The following is a 25,486-nucleotide window of genomic DNA, read 5'->3' on the forward strand; positions in this document are numbered from 1 at the left end:
CCATTCTGTCGCCTCTCCAAAGCTGTCGGTAATCGTGGTCTGGGGCTCACGAGACAGTGAGCCGCGTATCCAATCACCACTGGCTTCTCTCTCCCCACATTCAGGCCAAATGAGTTAATCAACAGGAAGTGACTCTGCGGATGTCCAATCACCGCTGACTTCTCTCTCCCCGCCATCGCACCAAACAGGAAGTGATGCCTAGGCAGCCACTCACTTCCTGTTGATTGCTCATTTGGTCCGAAGGCATGGCGAGATAAGTCGGCAGTGATTGGCTTGCATGATGTCACAATATCACGTGAGCCCCGAACCGTGTGTAGCGCCTATGTATTATATCTCCACCATGATGGGTCGCGCAGCGTAGGGGAGGGGCCCTTTCTACGTTCTCTCATATTTTGTGCAGTCCATCTCTGACTTTTTAACCCCATCTTCTTTGCATCTGACCTATAGTTGTTCCCATGTTTTTATGAATTTTTTGCACTTTATTAAATAAAACATTTATATTTCACCATCACTTTTTCTTTGGTTTTGTTCTTATCTTCCTCAGTTTTTTTCATGTCATCTAAAGAATATACCCACCGAGGGATCACTAATCAGTGAGTCCCCGGTGTCACACTTAACCCCATTATGGCCAGTTTGTTCCTGTGTTCAAACAGGAAGTGACGCCTAGGCAGCCACTCACTTCCTGTTGATTGCTCATTTGGTCCGAAGGCATGGCGAGAGAAGTCGGCAGTGATTGGCTTGCGTGATGTCACAATATCACGTGAGCCCCGAACCGTGTGTAGCGCCCAGTCCTGATCCCAGCACAGCAACTCCACACGTCCCCATTCCCAGGCCTCAGCAGGGTCGCTGCTCTCCTCACCAGCCCGCAGGTTCCACACTCTCCTCTCATGTCCTAGGGTCTACCGCAGCGTCGTCCTGCTTCCAGGCCACAAGCAGCCCTTTTATAAGAGCCCTAGGGTGCATGCGCTCACGCCCCCTTTTTTAAAGGTACGGCGTCCCATTACCCAGAAGGTGACCTATTACCTTAAGGTATTTAAAACTGCCACCCCTTACAGGAGGTGCCTGAGCAACGTTGCCTACTAGTTAGTGCATTGCTATTTCTCAGGTCCCATTATGCTGTGTCTAGTACTGCTTGTCTTGTCCTAGTTCCAGTTCAGTGTTCTAACCTGTGTCTAGTCCTAGAGCCTGCTCTCTACTACATCTCCGGACTGCCGCGCCCGAGCCACCAGCACCCCCCGGCTGCCGCGCCCGAGCCACCAGCACCCCCCGGGCTGCCGCGCCCGAGCCACCAGCACCCCCCGGGCTGCCGCGCCCGAGCCACCAGCACCCCCCGGGCTGCCGCGCCCGAGCCACCAGCACCCCCCGGGCTGCCGCGCCCGAGCCACCAGCACCCCCCGGGGCTGCCGCGCCCGAGCCACCAGCACCCCCCGGGCTGCCACGCCCGAGCCACCAGCACCCCCCGGGCTGCCACGCCAGAGCCACCAGCACCCCCGGGCTGCCGCGCCAGAGCCACCAGCACCCCCGGGCTGCCGCGCCAGAGCCACCAGCACCCCCGGGCTGCCCCGCCCGAGCACACCAGCACTGGACGCTAGGAGTCTTTTTACAGTTCGTAAGAGCCGACCTCTACTGGTTTCTGGCAGTCGTGCATTTAGGCCCCCTGCGGCTGCACCAGACAACCCCTGTATAAGCGTTCCCTACTGGTTATTTCCCTCAGGAGAGTCCGGTGTACGGCCCAGTGGGTCCACTCCCGGACGCTCGCCGTCCATCGGTGACCATAACACCGTGACTTCCGACAGCGCTGGAATGGCGTCATAACGGGAGGAGAATACAGGGTCTTATTTTAACTGGGGGAAAAAAAGTGGAATCAGAAAGGGTTGTCCTAGAAGTGGATAATCCCTTTAAAGTTCCAGAAAGCCCCTTTAAGGCTACACTGAACATCTCAGAGTAGGAGAAGCTAATGAAAATGTACTAATACTGTACTGAACCCGGTGCTAAATCAGCATGCACAAAAGCCCCCGCCAACGGAGGACGCAGGCGGAGAGCATTTTATAATTTGAATACATAAATCCTTAGATAATATAAAGTAAGAATATGAAAGGTGTCCGCCGTCTCCGCTGAGAACTTACAGCCACTCCGCCTCTGACACCCTGCTGTAGGCGGTTATTACAGCCAGTGCAACCGGAAAGTTGTCAGGTTCCAGCATGTTGACCACTTTGTCCTCATCCATACAAGTGTACAAAACCATAGAGCCGTAAGCAGAGATTTTATCATCTTCATGGGTCAGGCAGGTCCTGAGATAAAAAGGCAAAAACAGAAAAATTAAAAAAGTAAAAAAAAAAAATATATAAAAAAAAAAAAGTGTTAATAGTTTATTTTATATCAAGTACTAAAATGTTAAGTGAATGAACTAAAAGACAAATAAAAAAAACAAAAAAAAAAATTTTTTGCAGTGATCGTCCTTGAAAAACAGCACACATTTTGTAGGAGGAGCCAATTATACCAAACAGGTGATAATGAAAATAAACTGAAACAGAAACAGTTGTGTAGGATACTTAAAACTGGGTGAGGAAAAGCCAAATTTTGCTATAAAAAAAAAAAAGGAGAGGTTGTGGAAGACAGTTTCATGATACAGGTCATACACCATGGGAAAACGGAGCAGGGAAAAAAAAAAAAAAAAAAAAAAAAAAAAAAAAAAGACATAAAAGGTAGTTATACTGCATCAGCCAGGTCTGTCCCACGAAAAGATTTCAACTTCAGACTGGAGTTTCAAGGTGAGGTTCTTCAAAACATTTTTGAAGAAGCACCAAGAAATGGTGAACATTGAGGGATTGGCCACGGTAGCTTAGTGCAGCAGATGTAAGACACATCATGCTTATTACTACCCCTTGAAAAATCAGCCGATGACCAGCAGTGCCATCATCTCAGAATTGGCAACAACCAGCTACACGATCTACTTGTCGGAGAACTCTGGCCAGAAGTGGTCTTCATAGAAGGACCTTCATCATGGAACCAAGACCAACTATGCACACAAGCTAATGAAAGGGCAGAAAAATGGCAGCCAGTGCTCTGGAATGAGAAATACAATGTGAAAAATTTGGCTGTAGCAGAAGGCGGTTTGTTTCTGAAGACCTGGAGAGCGGCACAATACTTAGGGGTACTTTGCACGTTGCGACATTGCTACTGAGATATCGTCGGGGGTCAAATCAAAAGTGACGCACATCCGGCGCCGGTAACGACGTCGCAACGTGTAAAGCCTAGATGCGCCGATAAACGATCGCAAAAGCGTCGTAAAATTGGTGGTCTGTGTAGCGTCGGCCATTTTCATAATGTCGCACCAATAGGAGATACGATGTTGTTCCTCGTTCCCCTGCGGCAACGCACATCGCTGTGTGTGAAGCCGCAGGAGCGAGGAACATCTCCTTACCTGCCTCCACCGCCAATGCGGAAGGAAGGAGGTGGGCGGGATGTTTACGTCCCGCTCATCTCCGCCCCTACGTTTCTATTGGCCGCCTGCCGTGTGACGTCGCTGTGACGCCGCACGACCCGCCCCCTTAGGAAGAAGGCAGGTCGTCAGCCAGAGCGACGTCGCAGGGCAGGTAAGTGCATGTGACGCTGCCGTAGTGATTATGTTCGCTACGGCAGCTATCACAAGATATCGCATGTGCGACGGGGGCGGGGACTATCGTGCTTGGCATCACTAGCATCGGCTAGCGATGTCGCAGCGTGCAAAGTACCCCTTAGGGTCTGCAGGAACAACAGCAGCAATCTACGTTTAGCTCTGGTTGCTGCTCTGATGCACAGCCGGCTCCTGTCTCTACGAAGGACGCGTGGATCCTCCATATACCTGCAGTCAACTTGTGACATATATACGGTATACATCACAGGTTGATGAGGGTTTTTTTAAAGGGGGCATTTCCATCTAAAAAGTGTCATCACCTTAGGGGACTTAATGTAGTCTTCCTGCTGCCATGCCAGCCAACTACGCCATGAATGGAAAAATAGGCACCAGACAGACACATGCCCCTTTTCCAAACCGTTTAAATGCCACTGTCTGAGATTGACAGAAGCATCTAAAACGGTAAACAGCAGTGATCTAAGTTTAGCTCTGGTTGCTGCTGTGCTGCACAACCGGCATCTTTCTCTACGAAGGATGTGCTATTCTGTCAATAAACCTGCACTCAAACTGTGACATACCGTATCTAAGTATTCATCGCAGGTTGGCACTAAACGGGGACCGGCTCCTTTTCCAAACCGTTTAAATGCCTGGCAGAGATTGACAGGAGCATCTAGGTTTAGCTCTCGTTGCTGCTGTGCTGCACAGTCGGCACCTGTCTCAATGAATGACACGCAGTTTCTTCGTATACCTGCCCCCAATCTGTGGCATATACACAGTATACATCACAGGTCAATAAGGTTTTTAAAAGGGGACATTTCCATCTAAAACCTGTCATCACTTTAGGGGACTTAATGTAGTCTCCCAGCTGTCTTGCCAACCCATTGCCACCCAACTGTGCCATGAATAGAGAAGTAGGCACCAAAAGGACACCTGCCCGCTTCTCAAACCGCTAAAATGCCATTGTTGGAGATTGACAGGAGCATCTAAACGGTTAACAGCAGCAATCTGAGTTTAGCTTTTAGCTCTGGTTGCTGCTGTGCTGCACAGCCGGCTTCTGTCTCCATGAACGACGCACGGTTCCTCCATATACCTGCACTCAACCTGTGACGTATATACGGTATACATCGCAAGTTGTTTAAAAACCTTAAGGGGGCATTTCCATCTAAAAATGGTCATCAAATTAGGGGACTTAAAGTAGTCTCCTTGCTGCCATGCCAACCCTTTACCACCCAACTGTGCCATGAATGGAAAAATAGGCACCAAACAGACACCTGCAACTTTTCCAAACCTTTTAAATGCCACACTCAGATTGACAAGAGCATCTAAACGGTTAAGAGTAGCAATCCAAGTTTAGCTTTGGTTGCTGCGGTTCTGCACAGCCAGCATCTTTCTCTATGAAGGATGCGCTGATCCATCACTATACCTGCACTTAACCTGTGACCTATATACGTATACATTGGAGGTCGGCACCAAACGGATACCGGCCCCTTATACAAACCGTTTAAATGCCCCTGTCAGAAATTGACAAGAGCATCTAAACGGTTAACAGCAGCGATCTAAGTTTAGCTCTGGTTTCTGCTGTTCTGCACAGTCGGCATCTTTCTCTATGAAGGATGTGCTGTTCCGTCAATATACCTGCACTCAACCGGTCAGATATATATGTATACATCAGAGGTTGGCCCCTTATACAAACCGTTTAAATGCCCCTGTCAGAGATTGAAAGGAGCATGTAAACGGTTAACAGCAGCGATCTAAGTTTAGCTCTGGTTTCTGCTGTTCTGCACAGTCGGCATCTTTCTCTATGAAGGATGCGCTGATCCATCACTATACCTGCACTTAACCTGTGACCTATATACGTATACATCGGAGGTCGGCACCAAACGGATCCTGGCCCCTTATACAAACCGTTTAAATGCCCCTGTCAGAGATTGACAGGAGCATGCAAACAGTTAACAGCAGTGATCTAAGTTTAGCTCTGGTTTCTTCTGTTCTACACAGCCAGCGTCTTTCTCTATGAAGGATGTGCTGTTCCGTCAATATACCTGCACTCAACCTGTGAGATATATATGTATACATCAGAGGTTGGCCCCTTATACAAACCATTTAAATGCCCGTCAGAGATTGAAAAAAGCATGTAAACGGTTAACAGCAGCGATCTAAGTTTAGCTCTGGTTTCTACTGTTCTGCACAGTCGGCACCTGTATCTATGAAGGACGTGCGGTTCTTCCACGTACCTGCACCCAACCTGTGACATATATACGTATACATCGCAGGTCATTAAGGTTTTTAAAGGGCTATTTCCATCTAAAAATGGTCATCACTTTATGAAGAATGAAAATAAAGGGGCTAATTTGGGGGTTGGGGTTACGTGTCCTAAGCTTTTGAGAAAAGGGATGTAGCATTGTGGTCTCTTCATTCTCAGGATCGGGAAGGTCAGACCCCCTGCGATCTTAAGGTGAGGGCATGTCCGGAACATGAACTGGAATACCCCTTTAACTCTAGTGACTATGGGTGGAGTTACCCCGTAGCAGAGAATCCATGCCCATCCACCACGTCCTTCTGGTGTACAGATAAAGCTGGTGGTTTCTGGACCTCGCCCCCGTCTTTCGTCCTGGGTTACCTCTGAACGCGGAGAGTGAATAAATCTTATCAGGGAAGGACGGCTGGATTACAAGTTGCCTCCGCCACAAAATTGCTAATTAGAAAGAGAAGGATTTAGTGGAGAAGACGGAAAAGCGGCTGGTTCATACTTACAGGAAGACATGTGGAAAGGCCCGCTCCCAGAGGCTATTTTGGGAAGCCTGGTTCCCTCCTGCAACATTGCCAAGGAACTGCAGGCCGCAGCGGAAGGCTGAGCAAGAGAAATTATTTCATTAAGGACATTAGAAAAAAGGTACAATCCCTTTAATCTGGCATCTGATAATCCAGAATGTCTTCTAATCTGGCACAAAACTGCAATATACTCTATAGGGTCACAAAAATCAGAGATAAGAGGCAAAAAGTGAATTCTTTATACAATACAATCTGAAAAAAAAAAAAAAATGGACAATCCCTTTAAATCAGATAGCAATGCTATAACTAATCATTGTAAGTTACAGGAGCTGGTATAATTCACAAATGTTCCTGGAGGTTATCAATGCAATTAAAGAGCAGTCTTTTCAGTGGCTGATAACAGAGAATAAAAAAAGTCTTTAACAAATGTATAGATAAATGATTGCGGCAGTGTTACCCCCCCAATACATATGTTCTCCACCCCCAGGTATTGCACCTGTCCTTTCAAACAAAACCTATAAAAAAAAAAAATCATGGGCATATTGTTTGTACATGTCCCCATTGAATTGTACAGTGTTATGGAATACGTTGGCGCGATATTGATTTGCTGTCCTTAGCCCCCACAAGATAAAACTGCCTTTTGGTCTAATAAATCCAGGAATAGTCTCTATTATTCTGCTCTGTGACTTGTCATCCGCTCTTATGAAGTGGATAGTTTATTTTCATTAATATTCTGCCAGCACTATAGGAGTTGGGACATTTTTTTCCCTGAATTTTCAGAATTCATTTTGAAATAGCTTACCTGCCCTGATCTAACAGCAGACATGTCTGCTATGCTTGTTTTCTGATGGACAGAAATGAGCAGGAAATGAATGGGGCCTGCACCCACCTAGTGTAGTAAAAGACCCAGCCAACTCCCTGTAGAGCGACAGACCCGCCCCCCCACTCCCTGTAGAGCGACAGACCCGCCCCACTTCCTGTAGAGCAAAAGACCCGCCCCCCCTACTTCCTGCAGAGCGACTCTCGCCCCCCTACTTCCTGCAGCGACAGACCCGCCTCCCTTTCTGCAGAGAGACAGACCTGCCCCCCACTTCTTGTAGAAACACAAAGCCTCGCCCCTCCTTCCTGCACAGACAAAGCCTCGCCCCTCCTTCCTGCACAGACAAAGCCTCGCCCCTCCTTCCTGCACAGACAAAGCCTCGCCCCTCCTTCCTGCACAGACAAACCCTCGCCCCTCCTTCCTGCACAGACAAACCCTCGCCCCTCCTTCCTGCACAGACAAAGCCTCGCCCCTCCTTCCTGCACAGACAACGCCTCGCCCCTCCTTCCTGCACAGACAAAGCCTCGCCCCTCCTTTCTGCACAGACAAAGCCTCGCCCCTCCTTCCTGCACAGACAAAGCCTCGCCCCTCCTTCCTGCACAGACAAAGCCTCGCCCCTCCTTCCTGCACAGACAAAGCCTCGCCCCTCCTTCCTGCACAGACAAAGCCTCGCCCCTCCTTCCTGCACAGACAAAGCCTCGCCCCTCCTTCCTGCACAGACAAAGCCTCGCCCCTCCTTCCTGCACAGACAAAGCCTCGCCCCTCCTTCCTGCACAGACAAAGCCTCGCCCCTCCTTCCTGCACAGACAAACCCTCGCCCCTCCTTCCTGCACAGACAAACCCTCGCCCCTCCTTCCTGCACAGACAAAGCCTCGCCCCTCCTTCCTGCACAGACAACGCCTCGCCCCTCCTTCCTGCACAGACAAAGCCTCGCCCCTCCTTTCTGCACAGACAAAGCCTCGCCCCTCCTTCCTGCACAGACAAAGCCTCGCCCCTCCTTCCTGCACAGACAAAGCCTCGCCCCTCCTTCCTGCACAGACAAAGCCTCGCCCCTCCTTCCTGCACAGACAAAGCCTCGCCCCTCCTTCCTGCACAGACAAAGCCTCGCCCCTCCTTCCTGCACAGACAAAGCCTCGCCCCTCCTTCCTGCACAGACAAAGCCCCACCTATACATCCTGTAATTGTTCGCCACTCTCCTGCTAGAGGTGGATTACTCTGGGCAACAGACTGGATGACAAGTTACACAGGAGGGAATTTGGAGGGATTTTTCAGAGTAAGAACCAAATTTGTGATTTTTACATTGTCTAATCACATGATCTATAACGAGAGACTGCGTTGTCTGAAAGTCGTGGGACCATTTATTACATAAAGTACAGCACACGGATACATTTCTCTCCATCGGCTACGATCGCTGCTTTCGCCCCATCCCACAGCTCCAAAAACATTGCATATCTGAACATCTTGTGGAACGTATCCCCCCACCACACCCCCGGCCCTCGTGCAATTCAATCTCTTTGTGGAAGACGGACAGATTTATTTTAATTTTAAAATTGCAAAAAAAAAAATATAAAAGCAGCTAATTTTATCCTGCTGGTAAACCACGGCATCAATTACACGGGGAGACAAGCCTGCACAGAACGGGGAATATGTAATTAATGGACAATAATCCCATTAGAAACAAATTGGGCACAAAAAACACCATTGCTACAAAACAAAAAATACAATATTATTATCTCAGACCCAGGACTGGATGCAATAAATACCCGATCATGTGAGAAACCATTAGGAGAAATAAAACTTTGACCCACATTCACTATTCTTTTTTTTTCTTTTTTTTTTTTTTTTTTACAACCGCTTAATTAAAAACAGTAGTTGCAGTGAATCGCGCCAGATTTACTAAAAGCAATGCGGTTCTAAAATGTAGATTTATTTTTACCTGGTGTAAATGCCGCTGTCCTCCTGAATCCGGCGATGGTTTACCTTTGTTCCTGCTCCTCTCTGTTCCTGAGATATGGCCTCTTTTCCCGTGTGTATTCTTGTCAGCCAAATGGGTGTGTTCCCCAAAAAGTTGTGGACCACGCCCACTTGGCTTAAGAGACTAGCTTTTTAGAAAGGGAAAAAGGGCTTTACATGCAAGGAAGAACGGGCCATATCTCAGAAACAGACGCACATGAACAAGAGAAAAACAACGCCGGTGTGATGACTCTCACTAGGTGGCACTAGACTTGTATGCAGTAAATGGAGAGGTAGTCAGACAGGCCGAGATCATAAACCAGGAGGTCACGAGAGTAAACAGGGGGGCAGACAGAGATGAGGTCAAGATACAAGCCGAAGGTCAGGGTTCCAGGAGAGTAAGCGGAAAATACAGGGAGCAGGAGAGGACGTGGTCAGGAGGAAGTCCGAGGTCAGAAGCCAGGAAGTCACAACAGAAACGGGGGAAGAAGGCAGAGACGGGTCAACGACAGTTCGGAGTCGAGAGACCAAGATCTGAACACTGAGCACCACAGGAGCCAACAGCACAACTGAAACCAGGAAGTACAACTGGCGGCGTCCTGAGCCAACACGCTCCCTAATGAAGCAGAGCAATCACCGGGAATGAGAAGCATCTGCAAGAGCACCGCCCAGGACCAGGGTGGAACCCAGGGCTGTGAAACAAACATCAGAGCATTCATCCTGAGAAACACTCTGCACCATAGGCAACACATACCGGCTCTGCAGGAGAGCATGGCAGAAGGATACAGAGGAATTGTGACAGCTGGATTCAGGAGAACAGCGGCATTTACACCAGGTAAGAACAAATATAAATATTTATTTGTATACACTGATGAGAAAAAGGGTAACAATGTTTGGAACTTTTGACTTTTCAGGCTCCATATCTCACCATCCACTACAGCTTTGAGCGTGAGACAACTTTTATTTTATAGACAATCATCTTGGTTCTCTCATACATATATTTGACTTGTAACTATTTATCATATGATCAGTTATGCAGAGTTTTCTCAGTTAACTACATTGTTACGGTTTTGCTCCTTTATTTCCTGTATACTACAAATCACAACCGTACAAATCTCACATTCCCTTATAGCTCAGGGTGTTATTAGGCTGATTCCCAAGTGAAAGGTCACTGGATCGAATAGAGGAAGAGCCATGAAGATTTCCCAAGAAAAGAGAATCAGCATCATCTAGCTCATCGATAGCGGTCTCTTGGCCAAGAAAATTGGCCAAACTGCATCATGTGAGGCCAAGACAAATGGAAGAATACGATATGAAGTCCGTCCATCCATTCAAAAGCCAAGAGGTGACGTCCAGGCAAAATATCAGAGTCAACAAGTCGGCTCATCACAAGGTCTATCAGTTCTGAGGTGACAAACCCGGCAGTGGAGGCGACTCGTATGCTTCATAATAGTGACATCACAGACGTCCATACAAGCACCGAGCGACGCACGTTACACAAGTCTGGAATGGTGGCCCGAAAAAAGGGTGTAGAAGCCTCAACTTCAATATCATCATGAGAAGCGGGGACTCGAGATTACAGAAAGTGGACAGAAGAAGATAGGAAACAGGTGATTTGGAGAGATGAGATGAAAGTCAATAGACGGCTCTGATGGGTGTAGATGAGTCTGGAAGAAACAAGGGAAAAAGAGGCTAACGGATCGAGAAACTGAAGGAACTGTCAAGTTTGGTGGAGGAAGCCTGATGATATGGGGGTGTTTCATGGCCAAAGGCGTTGGATACTTGACCAGGATGGATGGTGGTCTCAGTGCTGAGCTATATGTGAGTGTCCTACAAGACGAGTTACTTCATACACTTGAGTTCTATGGGTATGAAAAGGATGACATAGTGTTCCAGCAGGATAACGACCCGAAGCATACGTTGAGATTGGTGAACAAATGGCTCAATGACAATGAAGTAGAGGAGCTGGATTGTCCCCACAGTCCTCAGACCTCAACCCAATCCAACACTTGTCAGTAGAGGTGAAGATAAAGCTGTATACATCCCCAAGTGAGTGACCAGTATACACCAACACTGAGAATGTGGAGAAGAGACCTGGGATTAGATCTTGGTTGAGACATGCTTGAATCTGATGGAGAACCCAGAAGAATGCAAGGAGGGGTGAAAGCCAAAGGGGGATTTACAAAATACTAACAAAACAAAATTAAAATTTAGAAAAGTGACAATGCAGTGACATGACAAGAATCAGTGACTTTGGGCGGGGAATAGAGCTGGAGTGACTGAGGCTTCAGATCTACTTATAGATCTTCAGGCTCATTTGCATATCAATTCTAAAGCCGATTTTCAGTAACGGAGGAACAGATTGGCCATGTAAAGGTATTGCTGGACTTGTCTTTGCAAGAGCTACATGCACGTATAAATAGTTTTGAGGGTGAAATCCTGCTGACGGATTCCCTTTAAAGTGTGTGTGTCACGGACTTTTAAAGACATTCACGAAAACAACTGCAACCTACAGAATTGTTTGTGAGACAAATTCCACAGCGTGTGGATGAGATTCGATAAAATATGAGGCGCACCCGCCCCCGTGAGAACAAATCGTAAAAGGCAAACGCCCGGGCCGTGACGCAAAATCTATACAGCACCGCAAAAGTTCTGGAGTTTTGAAGAAGATTTTTCAAATACTCGGTTAACTTCCTACTGATCTGAACAGGAAAGCCAATTTATTGGTCATAAAGCGGTTTTTTTTTTTCCTTGTTTTTTTTTTCTCCAACCAATGACCACATCACAAGGAGAACAAAAAAAAAAAAAAAAAAAATTGGAAGTTCCGCCCATTCACTTTTGCGATGCAGATTCCTCCTGGAATCCTGAACTTTCCATTGTCAAAATAATACATTCCGGAAAAATAAACTCTAAAAAAAGCATCAGAACTAAAAGCAGACAGATTTATTGATGCTGGAATTTTCCACCTTAAATTTATTTTTTTTTTAAATTTAATTTAGTGGAATAAAAGTATATTATTAAATGCCATATATAGCATTTTATGTGTGGCAAATAGCATCATAAGCATACGTTTTGTGCCTCCTACAGTATTATTTATTCTAGCTATTAGGTTATACGGATTTTAGAAATGGAGCTGAAAATCTTCAAATATCAAAATTACTTAAATTAAAAAAACAAACAAACTTGGGAGTTTCTGCTCAGTGACTATATGCACACAGAGCCTTGTTACCAAAATTTTGTAGCAGAAAAATTGAAGGTTTTGGAGCAGAAACTACAAGTTTTTGAAGAGTGTTGTAAGTTTTGAGGAGGATTTGGAGGTTCCACGTTAAAACCTTCTGGGGGGGGGGGGGACCAGACGCAGGCACAAAAAAAAGGGAAGCAGGCACAAAAAAAGGGCGAACGTAGACGCAGACGCAAAAAGGGGCCAGGGAAGCAGACGCAAAAAGGGGACGCAGACGCAGAGGCAAAAAGGGGACGCGGACGCAGACGCAAAAGGGACGACGCAGACACAAAAAAAAGGGACGACGCAGACACAAAAAAAAGGGACGACGCAGACACAAAAAAAAGGGACGACGCAGACACAAAAAAAAGGGACGACGCAGACACAAAAAAAAGGGACGACGCAGACACAAAAAAAAGGGACGACGCAGACACAAAAAAAAGGGACGACGCAGACACAAAAAAGGGACGACGCAGACACAAAAACAAAGGGACGACGCAGACAAAAAAAAGGGACGACGCAGACAAAAAAAAAGGGACGACGCAGACAAAAAAAAAGGGACGACGCAGACAAAAAAAAAGGGACGACGCAGACAAAAAAAAAGGGACGACGCAGACAAAAAAAAAGGGACGACGCAGACACAAAAAAAAGGGACGACGCAGACACAAAAAAAAGGGACGACGCAGACACAAAAAAAAGGGACGACGCAGACACAAAAAAAAGGGACGACGCAGACACAAAAAAAAGGGACGACGCAGACACAAAAAAAAGGGACGACGCAGACACAAAAAAAAGGGACGCAGACACAAAAAAAAGGGACGCAGACACAAAAAAAAGGGACGCAGACACAAAAAAAAGGGACGCAGACACAAAAAAAGGGCCGACGCAGACCCAAAAAAAAGGGCCGACGCAGACCCAAAAAAAAGGGCCGACGCAGACCCAAAAAAAAGGGCCGACGCAGACCCAAAAAAAAAAGGGCCGACGCAGACCCAAAAAAAAAAGGGCCGACGCAGACACAAAAAAAAAGGGACGACGCAGACACAAAAAAAAAGGGACGACGCAGACACAAAAAAAAGGGACGACGCAGACACAAAAAAAAGGGACGACGCAGACACAAAAAAAAGGGACGACGCAGACACAAAAAAAAGGGACGACGCAGACACAAAAAAAAGGGACGACGCAGACACAAAAACAAAGGGACGACGCAGACACAAAAACAAAGGGACGACGCAGACACAAAAACAAAGGGACGACGCAGACAAAAAAAAGGGACGACGCAGACAAAAAAAAAAAGGGACGCAGACCCAAAAAAAAGGGCCGCAGACCCAAAAAAAAAGGGCCGCAGACCCAAAAAAAAAGGGCCGCAGACCCAAAAAAAAGGGCCGCAGACCCAAAAAAAAAGGGCCGCAGACCCCAAAAAAAAGGGCCGCAGACCCCAAAAAAAAGGGCCGCAGACCCAAAAAAAAAGGGCCGCAGACCCAAAAAAAAAGGGCCGCAGACACAAAAAAAAAAGGGCCGCAGACACAAAAAAAAAAGGGCCGCAGACACAAAAAAAAGGGCCGCAGACACAAAAAAAAAAGGGCCGCAGACAAAAAAAAAGGGCCGCAGACACAAAAAAAAAGGGCCGCAGACAAAAAAAAAGGGCCGCAGACAAAAAAAAAAGGGCCGCAGACACAAAAAAAGGGCCGCAGACACAAAGACAAAAAAACAAAACAAAGGATACAACAAAGAGAAAGCCACAAAACAAACAAGAAAAGACAACAAAACCACAAAAGAAAACCATAAAACCAAAACAAACAAAACATAGCCAAAAACACCACCACTGCAGGGCAATTTAGCCACCTTGACCGACTATTTGGTTTCTTTTGCCACTGGGTTCATCTTTCCTCAGCCTACAAGACGATGCAGTTGGGTAAGACAGGACATTCTTCATTAGGGAGACCTCATCCCCATCCTTCAGATGATCCACGTCCTCATCGAAACAGACCGAAACACAAAGAAATTCAGAACTTTTTGCTCATAAACTTCTATTATTTTGAAGAGTAAATAAAATAGAAAAAAAAAAAAATATATTTTTTCTTCTTAAGTGACGACTATCCAGGATTGTAGGAATTAACTGAAGCCATCTGCCGGGAGGATTTTAATGTTTTACAAGGGAATAACGATCTGTCATAATATTGTACTGGAGTTAATATTTCAGCATTAAGCAAAATTCACCAGGAAACCAAAAAACCCAAAAGAGGATATGTCAGCCGGACTGCCACCCACCGAGGAGGTACGCGATGATGGGCAGCCGACCCGCAGCCTGGAACTCTGGGGGCGTAACGGGAGATACAACCCATCATTTATACAACACCTACCCACACTGACACCTACACCAAGCCGCTACGGTGGCCATCATGGCTCATATAAAAAGGCAAAAAACTCACAATTTATCACCACGTATAAATAGAATTCAAGGGTTTCCATTTCTTTAGGCTTTATGTGTGGTTTCCACCTACGACTATTACAAAACTGACCCCAGAAGTCGAAAAGAATTTAGCAGATTTTTCATATTCTGCCTTGAAAACGATTCTGTGCAAAAAGGACCCAATTCTGTCCTGTGTGTTGGAATAAAATCTTATCTTTGCAGAGGGGCGGTGGTCCACCTAACGGGCTATGTAAATGCATGGCCGGACTCTGGTGGCATGCGAGTCCGGCTGCCCCAATCCATGCTCACGGATATCTCACTCACAGACCCAGGAGCAAACAATTCTTGATTCTACAACCCATACCCACAGACATCCAATATCTTACTCAAGGACTCCAGGAGCATACGAGTCCAGATTCCCCAATCCGCGCCTGAAGACATCTAATGTCTTACTCACGAGATCCAGGAGCATACGAGTCTGGATTCCCCAATCCGCGCCTGAAGACATCTAATGTCTTACTCACGAGATCCAGGAGCATACGAGTCTGGATTCCCCAATCCGCGCATCTAATGTCTTAATCCAGAAGTATACGAGTCCGGCTTCTCCAACCCGTGACCACAGATATCTAATGGTTTACTCCAGGATCATACGAGTCCGGCATCCCCAATCCGCGCCTGAAGACATCTAATGTCTTACTCACGAGATCCAGGAGCATACGAGTCTGGATTGCCCAATCCGCGCCTGAAGACATCTAATGTCTTACTCACGAGATCCAGGAGCATACGAGTCTGGATTCCAGAATCCGCGCCTGAAGACATCTAATGTCTTACTCACGAGATCCAGGAGCATACGAGTCTGGATTCCAGAATCCGCGCCTGAAGACATCTAATGTCTTACTCACGAGATCCAGGAGCATACAAGTCTGGATTCCAGAATCCGCGCCTGAAGACATCTAATGTCTTACTCACGAGATCCAGGAGCATACAAGTCTGGATTCCCCAATCCGCGCCTGAAGACATCTAATGTCTTACAGAATCCAGAAGTATACGAGTCCGGCTTCTCCAACCTGTGACCACAGATATCTAATGGTTTACTCCAGGAGCATACGAGTCCGGCATCCCCAACACGCGCCTGAAGACATCTAATGTCTTACTCACGAAATCCATGAGCATACGAGTCTGGATTCCCCAATCCGCGCCTGAAGACATCTAATGTCTTACTCACGAGATCCAGGAGCATACGAGTCTGGATTCCCCAACACGCGCCTGAAGACATCTAATGTCTTACAGAATCCAGAAGTATACGAGTCCGGCTTCTCCAACCTGTGACCACAGATATCTAATGGTTTACTCCAGGAGCATACGAGTCCGGCATCCCCAACACGCGCCTGAAGACATCTAATGTCTTACTCACGAAATCCATGAGCATACGAGTCTGGATTCCCCAACCCATGGCCGCAAGTATCTAATGTCTTACTCCAGCAGCATACAAGTTCGGCTTCCACAACCCATACCCATAGACATCCAATATCTTACTCAGGGACTCCAGGAGTGGATATGTTCGACTTTCACAACCCATACAAACAGAATCTAGGTGCACAGAAGTCCAGATTCCCAAAGCCATGGACAACTAATGTCTTACGGAATCCAGAAGTATATGGTTCTGGCTTAGCCAGCCCCTGCCCATGGAATCGAGAAGCATAAGGCTATGTGCGCACTAGGCCGATTTACCCGCTGCGGAAATTTCTTGAGAAAGGTTTCAAATTTTTCTGCAGATATTTCCCAGCAAAACCTATGGGAAAAAAAATTATCTGTGCACACACTGCGTTTTTTTCTCAAGAAAGTTCTTTGTGAAGATTTTCTTGAGAAAATTTCTTGAGAAAATGAGCATGTCCATTATTTTCCGCAGGTAGCTGCAGTATACCCCCGGTATTTCCCTCCATTCATTGTAACGTAATCGCGAAATTCCGGGGGTATACCGCAGGTAGCAAATTATGTGCGGTATACCCCCGGTATAGCCGCGATTTACCTGCGGTAATGCTCATCGCTGCCTGCGGTTTTGCAGGAAGTGATGTCATTATGCCAGAAGAGGAAGCGGAGCAGAGTAAACACACACGTCACACTCCCTGGACGCCGCACAGAAGCACTTCCGTGTAACCTCCAGGTGCCCGTGCAGTCTGTGTCCCGCTCCGGCCCCGCGGCTGCCCGCACAGCAGTGTCAGTGTCTGCCCGCAGTGTCAGCAGCTTGTCACCCTGCAGTGCGTGCAGCCGCGGGGATACCGAGCGCTGCTGTCAGGAGGTGAGATGAGATTACCTGCTGTGACGATCTCCTGCCTCCTGACGTCACTGCCTTCTATGCCCGCGGCCAGAGACTGTCACTAGCGGTGACGTCACGGGCTCTTGCAATACTGCTGACAACGTGGCGGGCATAGAAGGCAGTGACAGCGCTGATGGCAGGACTACAGGAGATCATGACAGCAGGTAATGATCTCATCTAACCTCCTGATGGCAGCGCTCGGCATCCCCTGCAGTGACCTGGCCTGACCTATTGATGTTAGCTCAGGTCACTGCATTACTCTCCCAGCCAATGGGGAACATTCTGTTCTTCACTTACTGGGACAGTGACTATGGTATGGATCGTCGTGGGACCCCCCCTCCCCCGGATTTGATTGTTCTTGTCAATAAATTGGTGAAAGAGGGAATGTGGGGAGTGTTTTTTCAAATAAAACTTTTTTTGTTGTCTATTTTTTATTTCTTACTGACTGGGGGTTGGTGATGTTAGGTATCTGATAGACGCGTGACATCAGTAACCCCCAGGGCTTGATGCCAGGTGGCATTACACATCTGGCATCAACCCCATATATTACCCCGTTTGCCACCACACCAGGGCAACGGGATGAGTTGGGGCGAAGCGCCAGGATTGGCACGTCTAATGGATGCGCCACTTCTGGGGCGGCTGCAGCCTGCTATTTTTAGGCTGGGGAGTGTCCAATAACAGTGGACCTCCCTAGTCTGAGAATATCAGACCCCAGCTGTCCGCTTTACCTTGGCTGGTGATCCAATATGGGGGGGACCACACGTTTTTTGTTTTAAATTATTTATTTAATGTGAAATAACAGCGTGGGGTGCCCTCTGTTTTGGATTACCAGCCAAGGTGAAGCTGCCAGCTACGGTCTGCAGGCTGCAGCCGTATGCTTTACCCTAGCTGGCTACAAAAGATGTCATTTTTTTTAATTATATATTTTTTTGCTAAATACAAGGCTAAGCACCTTAGTACCACATGAAAGTCACTAAAGGGTGCCAGCTTAGAATATGCAGGGGGGTGGGACATTATATAGGTCTTTCTCATCTATCTATTCATCTATCCATCTTTCCCTCTATCCATTATCTGTCTATCGATTACCTATTATCTATATTATTTATTGCAGTTCAGCATAAAAAAAAAAACGCAGGGACCAACCTGCGGAAAAACCGCGGCAAAATCGCATGCTTTTTACCGTGTTTTTGGTGCGGTTTTTTACCGCATGTGCGGTAATCTTCAACTCCCAGAAGTTTCTCAAGAAATTTTCTTGAGAAAAATCACTTTTCTAGTGTGCACATAGCCTAAGAATCCAGCTTTCCCAACTCATGCCCAAGGACAACTAAGGTCTTAACTCATGGAATCTAGAAGTACAAAAGAGTCCGGCTTCCCCAATCCATGCTCATGGACTTCAGGATCATAAAAGTCTAGCTTCCCTAAGCCGTGCCCACAGACAGCTAATGTCTTACTCACAGAATCCGGCTACGAGTCCGGCTTTCCTAAATCATTCTCAAGAACTCCAGAAGCATAAGAGTCCGACTTCTCCAAGCAATGCCCATGGACAACTAATGTCTTACTTATGAAATTTAGAAGTAGAAGAGTCTGGCTTCCCCAACCCGTGCTCATGGAATTCTGGAGCTTAAGGGTCTAGCTTAACCAAGCCGTGCCCATGGACAACTAATGTCTTACAGAATCCAGAAGTATAACAGTCCGGTTTTCCCAAACTCATTTTCATGGACTCCAGAAGCATAAGAGTCTGACTTCTCCAACCTGTGCCCATTGACAACTAATGTCTTACCCAACCTGTAATTTGAATTGGAGAGGTGGGCCATTGCCCTGTCCTAAGTAAGGACCAAAACAGACGGAGCAATCAGCTGTTAAAAATTGGGCCATCGTGGGGAGCTTTCGTCAATAAACCTATATCACTAAATTCAATCAATATAAGTTTAAAACATTTTATTTGGCTGGACAACCCCTTTAAAAAAGTCTCACACCCTCATTGCCATCACTAGGCAGATTAAAGGAGGTGTTCAGGACTTATTTATGACCTATAGTAAGGATCAGCGGGGTCCGGCCATGGGCACCAACATCGACCATCTGATTGAAGGTCTCATGGTGGCCAGATGTAAACAGCACCGCATAGTGGCCATACTCCTGTACTGCAGCTTAGCTCCTATTCCTGTTCCAGCTCGGAGCCCCAGTCCAAGCTCGACCAATCCCTGTTCCACGCTCGACCCCACCCTCCCCAACGGTCACAGCCAGACCCCCCACCTCCGGTCAAAGCCTGACCCCGCCCCACGGTCAAAAATCGACCCCCCCCCCCATCCCTCCCACCCCGACCCCCCGACAGTCAAAGCTCGAGCCCCCATCCCCAAGCCTCCCCCGGTCATCAATGCCCGATCCTTCCAGCCAAAGCCTGACCCCCCATCCCTCCCCCGTTCCCCGTTCCAAGCCCAACTTCCCCGCCCTCTTCCCAAGCCCAACTCCCCCCACCCCCCGTTCCAAGCCCAACTCCCCCCACCCCCCGTTCCAAGCCCAACTTCCCCGCCCTCTTCCCAAGCCCAACTCCCCCCACCCCCCGTTCCAAGCCCAACTCCCCCCACCCCCCGTTCCAAGCCCAACTTCCCCGCCCTCTTCCCAAGCCCAACTCCCCCCCCCACTGTACAAAGCCCAACTCCCCCCCCCACTGTACAAAGCCCAACTCCCCCCCCCCACTGTACAAAGCCCAACTCCCCCCCCCCACTGTACAAAGCCCAACTCCCCCCCCCAGACTGTTCCAAGCCCAACTCTCCCCCCCACTGTTCCAAGCCCAACTCTCCCCCCCACTGTTCCAAGCCCAACTCTCCCCCCCACTGTTCCAAGCCCAACTCTCCCCCCCACTGTTCCAAGCCCAACTCCCCCCCCACTGTTCCAAGCCCAACTCCCCCCCCACTGTTCCAAGCCCAACTCTCCCCCCCACTGTTCCAAGCCCAACTCTCCCCCCCACTGTTCCAAGCCCAACTCCCCCCACTGTTCCAAGCCCAACTCCCCCCCCCCAGTGTACAAAGCCCAACTCCCCCCTACTGTTCCAAGCCCAACTCCTCCCTCTCCACTGTTCCAAGCCCAACTCCTCCCCCCCCACTGTTCCAAGCCCAACTCCTCCCTCCTCCAAGCCTGCCCCCCTGTTTCAGGCCCAACCACCCTGTTTCAGTCTCTGTCAGGTTTGAATCCAGCTGATAAATACTCAAAGGAGTTAACGCATGATCAGACGTGTAGGATAACGCCCCAGGTTATTATTCCGTACAGACCCAATGTATCACGTTCAATAACCATCTATGTGTATGTTCGGGGGCAGCTATAAAAAGCAGCGGCGCTGCCCACAGGCCCACGCACAATGGGGTTTAAGAGTCAGGTTTTGGAAAAGATTTCCCTGCTCCTGTGAAGTGGAAACCTTACAATGACTTCCAGCCTGGGATGGGCAGACTGCACACGGAGAAGTGTTGTCCAGCGCCTTCCATAATCCACTAAAAATAGTACATTTATGTCACCCGGAACAATCCTGAGGCTGCGAGCAAAGCCTCGATTCCTCTACCCTCTGAAACTCTGGAGCAAATCCCATTTTCCAGCCACTGATCCACAGGGCCGATGCCGGAGAAATCCAGGTATACTGGTGATACTCATCAGGATCACATAGATCGCATGTGGCTACTAGAACCTCCCATGGAAGCCACTTATACAGGTCTGCAGGTTTTCTATGACAACTTAAGAAGGGTTTTTCTTGGTCTTCTTTGCAGCCTCTTGATTGGACAGTGCATAGTTTGGAACAATTTCTATCAAAAGACGCATTAAATAATAGAGGTGCAGGGAGGAGGTCAGTGGCTACAGTAATTCAAGTCTCCTGGACTATCACATAGGACAAAGAAAGCAACCCTGCACTCAGACCAAAAAGTGACGATACACGTCTTGTGTATATAGTCACCGTTCCTGGTGAATAATTTGCCTCCTCAGATAGCTAACAGGCCACTTATTTCCATTGTTCAGAAAAATATTTACTGAAAATGTCTCCATACCAATACTACAGGAAGAGGAAGAAAAAGAAAAAGAAAAAGAAAAAGAAAAAGAAAAAGAAGAAGACAAAGAAGAAGAAGAGGGGAGCAAGCAAGAGAAAAGAAGAAGAGACGGGGAGCAAGCAAAAGAAAAGAAGAAGAGATGGGGAGCACGCAAGAGAAAAGAAGAAGAGACGGGGAGCAAGCAAGAGAAAAGAAGAAGAGACGGGGAGCAAGCAAGAGAAAAGAAGAAGAGACGGGGAGCAAGCAAGAGAAAAGAAGAAGAGACGGGGAGCAAGCAAGAGAAAAGAAGAAGAAACGGGGAGCAAGCAAGAGAAAAGAAGAAGAAACGGGGAGCGAGCAAGGGAAACAAAGAAGAGACGAAGCGAGGGAAAAGAGAAAGTGAGCGAGAGAGAGAAGCAATAAATATTGGATCCCCCATACAGTATCATGTTATCGGCAGCACCCCTGCTTTACACATGTGGATGTGCTCACTCCAGTAGCGCATTTACTATACTATTCTTTCCATAACCAACAAATCAAGAGTGTAAATTTCCTCAAAAAAAAAAAAATGGTTGAGATAATTAGAGTTCTGGAGGTGTAGTCCAAAAATCAACAATTTGATAATTCTTGTTTCTAGTAGGAGTATGAAAATAAAAGGCAAAAAAAAAAAAGCCTGAACCGCATTGGGCGTCCAAAAATCACATCAATAATTCAAAATGAATAAACAAAATATATTAAATTCTGATGAGTAGAATACATTTGTCACACTCCCATAATTATTTCCTGAAGAAAAAAATAATAATATAAATTCTCGTCTGACAGAGTAATTACAGCTTTGTCTTCAGACGCAGCAGAGCCGACCTGGCTCCTTACTCCGGAATTCTCCCAGAAAAAAATATATTATATATTATAACTATATATATAATATATTATATATTATATTATATATATATCTATATATCTATATATATCTATATATATCTATCTATCTACAGAATAAAATGAGCGGAGTGTAAAAACAAAATAAAAAAAAAAATCATCCGTGGCTATAGGTTCCCCGCACCGGATTGGGTTTGCAGGATCGAAACGCGCCAGCTCTTGGCAATCCGCGGAGGTCCTGCAGGAAGTTAGTGTGTAATGTGGCGCAGCGGTGGATCATGTGGACGGGGGCGACGTTCTACATGACTAAGTGCGGGCTGAGCTTTTCAGAAGCGGCGCCAATCTTAATCAAGCGTGCAGAGTTCAGAAGGAGTGCACACGATTAGAGAGGAGTGTATAAAGTGTGTAAAGCTCCTGATGCAATAATCTTAAGAAGACAGATGTGTCTGCGTTATTAACATACCCCCCTCATAATATTAAGATCGGGTGCTTGCAGTACCACTCATGGCCTCTACACAATGCACGGCGCTGTCCCATTTCCAGCCACCTGCAGCCCCTTCGATCGGCAGCGATTATTCTGATTTTGGCAGTCGGCCCCCACTTATCCGCTGAAGATCTATCCATATACGCTTTATAGGGATTCCCCTTTCCCCCCGGTCGCACTCTCCTCTGACCAATAGACAAATAGGTGTGGGGGGGGGTGGGGGAGGTAAGACTTGTTTTCATCATAATAACCTATTCAAGAGGTTTCCTTTCACTCAACGCATTAGGCATCATTAAAATTGTGCCATCTGTAGTTTATATTATGCAGTCTATTGCTGGCTGCAGAATGAGTTAACTGAGAATCCATCAGTGAGCTCATTCATTTGTAATTCTTACCTGTCTTTTTTCTGAGCTCCGCTCAGCAGATTTCTGACTGCCAGGTCCTATTTAAAAGGGGTTGTCCTATCATATTTTAAACCTTGCCGCACTCACCCTCATCTTGTATGGCGTCACCCGTGAGGCAGTGATTTGGCAGCAGGGGATATAATGCTACACTGCCCCCCAGTGGTGGCTGCAGTGGCGACGCCGACCCTCACCCGGTCCTCATTGCTCTATATAGGACTCGGCTCAGGACTACTTTTCGAGGAGCTATTTAGAAGAGAGGAGAGGCCGGGTCTCACTTTCTGTAGTTAATAAATCACTGTCTATTCCCTTCCTATGGGACAAACTGAACTTTTACCAGTAATTATCAGACCACAAAAGTAGTAGTAGGAGGAGGAGGAGGAGGAGGAGGAGGGCGCTCTCTGACAGTCTACTCTATGTATCGCCTGTTACAGGGCAGGGTTATAGACTCTACATTCTCGGATCTTAGAAGAAGGGGGTGGTTCAGTCCTTCCATATGCAGGCAACTGCAGTGCCATCAAACTGTTCCTGGGAGCGCTGCTCTGAAGGGAAAAGGAAACAGCGTGACATCACTGCAGACCCCCTGATCATAGATAATAAGATGATGAAATCCAAGGGAACAGCATATATATATATATATATATATATATATATATATATATATATATATATATATATACACATACACACACACACACACACACACATACATACACACACACACATATATACATACACACATACAGTTAGGTCCAGAAATATTTGGACAGTGACACAATTTTCGCGAGTTGGGCTCTGCATGCCACCACATTGGATTTGAAATGAAACCTCTACAACAGAATTCAAGTGCAGATTGTAACGTTTAATTTGAAGGTTTGAACAAAAATATCTGATAGAAATTGTAGGAATTGTCACATTTCTTTACAAACACTCCACATTTTAGGAGGTCAAAAGTAATTGGACAAATAAACCAAACCCAAACAAAATATTTTTATTTTCAATATTTTGTTGCGAATCCTTTGGAGGCAATCACTGCCTTAAGTCTGGAACCCATGGACATCACCAAACGCTGGGTTTCCTCCTTCTTTATGCTTTGCCAGGCCTTTACAGCCGCAGCCTTCAGGTCTTGCTTGTTTGTGGGTCTTTCCGTCTTAAGTCTGGATTTGAGCAAGTGAAATGCATGCTCAATTGGGTTAAGATCTGGTGATTGACTTGGCCATTGCAGAATGTTCCACTTTTTTGCACTCATGAACTTCTGGGTAGCTTTGGCTGTATGCTTGGGGTCATTGTCCATCTGTACTATGAAGCGCCGTCCGATCAACTTTGCGGCATTTGGCTGAATCTGGGCTGAAAGTATATCCCGGTACACTTCAGAATTCATCCGGCTACTCTTGTCTGCTGTTATGTCATCAATAAACACAAGTGACCCAGTGCCATTGAAAGCCATGCATGCCCATGCCATCACGTTGCCTCCACCATGTTTTACAGAGGATGTGGTGTGCCTTGGATCATGTGCCGTTCCCTTTCTTCTCCAAACTTTTTTCTTCCCATCATTCTGGTACAGGTTGATCTTGGTCTCATCTGTCCATAGAATACTTTTCCAGAACTGAGCTGGCTTCATGAGGTGTTTTTCAGCAAATTTACCTCTGGCCTGTCTATTTTTGGAATTGATGAATGGTTTGCATCTAGATGTGAACCCTTTGTATTTACTTTCATGGAGTCTTCTCTTTACTGTTGACTTAGAGACAGATACACCTACTTCACTGAGAGTGTTCTGGACTTCAGTTGATGTTGTGAACGGGTTCTTCTTCACCAAAGAAAGTATGCGGCGATCATCCACCACTGTTGTCATCCGTGGACGCCCAGGCCTTTTTGAGTTCCCAAGCTCACCAGTCAATTCCTTTTTTCTCAGAATGTACCCGACTGTTGATTTTGCTACTCCAAGCATGTCTGCTATCTCTCTGATGGATTTTTTCTTTTTTTTCAGCCTCAGGATGTTCTGCTTCACCTCAATTGAGAGTTCCTTAGACCGCATGTTGTCTGGTCACAGCAACAGCTTCCAAATGCAAAACCACACACCTGTAATCAACCCCAGACCTTTTAACTACTTCATTGATTACAGGTTAACGAGGGAGACGCCTTCAGAGTTAATTGCAGCCCTTAGAGTCCCTTGTCCAATTACTTTTGGTCCCTTGAAAAAGAGGAGGCTATGCATTACAGAGCTATAATTCCTAAACCCTTTCTCCGATTTGGATGTGAAAACTCTCATATTGCAGCTGGGAGTGTGCACTTTCAGCCCATATTATATATAGAATTGTATTTCTGAACATGTTTTTGTAAACAGCTAAAATAACAAAACTTGTGTCACTGTTGTGACGACCTGGGCCCTGAACGTCTTGGGGCACACGTCTGGCAGCGGGATCAAGACACACACAAGCACTTTGTCACTTAAAGAATCTCGGTGATTTATTCACATCCTCATAAACCACGCAGTGTAATGGGCCACAGCCACTTTCCCGCAGGACAATGTCTCACTGTCTGTTTAAACTGCTGATTGTTCATACAGTTCATTCTCTGGCATCAGCCAGTATAGTCCCCTTTCTG

At 46.8% G+C, this 25,486-nt stretch overlaps 1 protein-coding gene across 2 annotated transcripts in view; it reads right to left on the reverse strand.

Annotated features, from left to right (window-relative positions):
- Positions 1-25,486, reverse strand: part of ATXN10 (ataxin 10) — a 157,503-nt gene that overhangs the window by 103,195 nt on the left and 28,822 nt on the right. For both annotated transcript variants that reach the window (XM_075344200.1, XM_075344199.1), the window contains exons 4-5: positions 6,371-6,467; positions 2,127-2,291 (exon numbers count right to left, since the gene is read on the reverse strand). In XM_075344200.1, the coding sequence (XP_075200315.1) occupies positions 2,127-2,291; positions 6,371-6,467 (262 nt within the window). The remainder of the gene's footprint in view (positions 1-2,126; positions 2,292-6,370; positions 6,468-25,486) is intronic.

This window comes from Anomaloglossus baeobatrachus, chromosome 4, assembly GCF_048569485.1.
Source record: "Anomaloglossus baeobatrachus isolate aAnoBae1 chromosome 4, aAnoBae1.hap1, whole genome shotgun sequence".
In the NCBI taxonomy this organism is placed as follows: Eukaryota; Metazoa; Chordata; class Amphibia; order Anura; family Aromobatidae; genus Anomaloglossus; species Anomaloglossus baeobatrachus.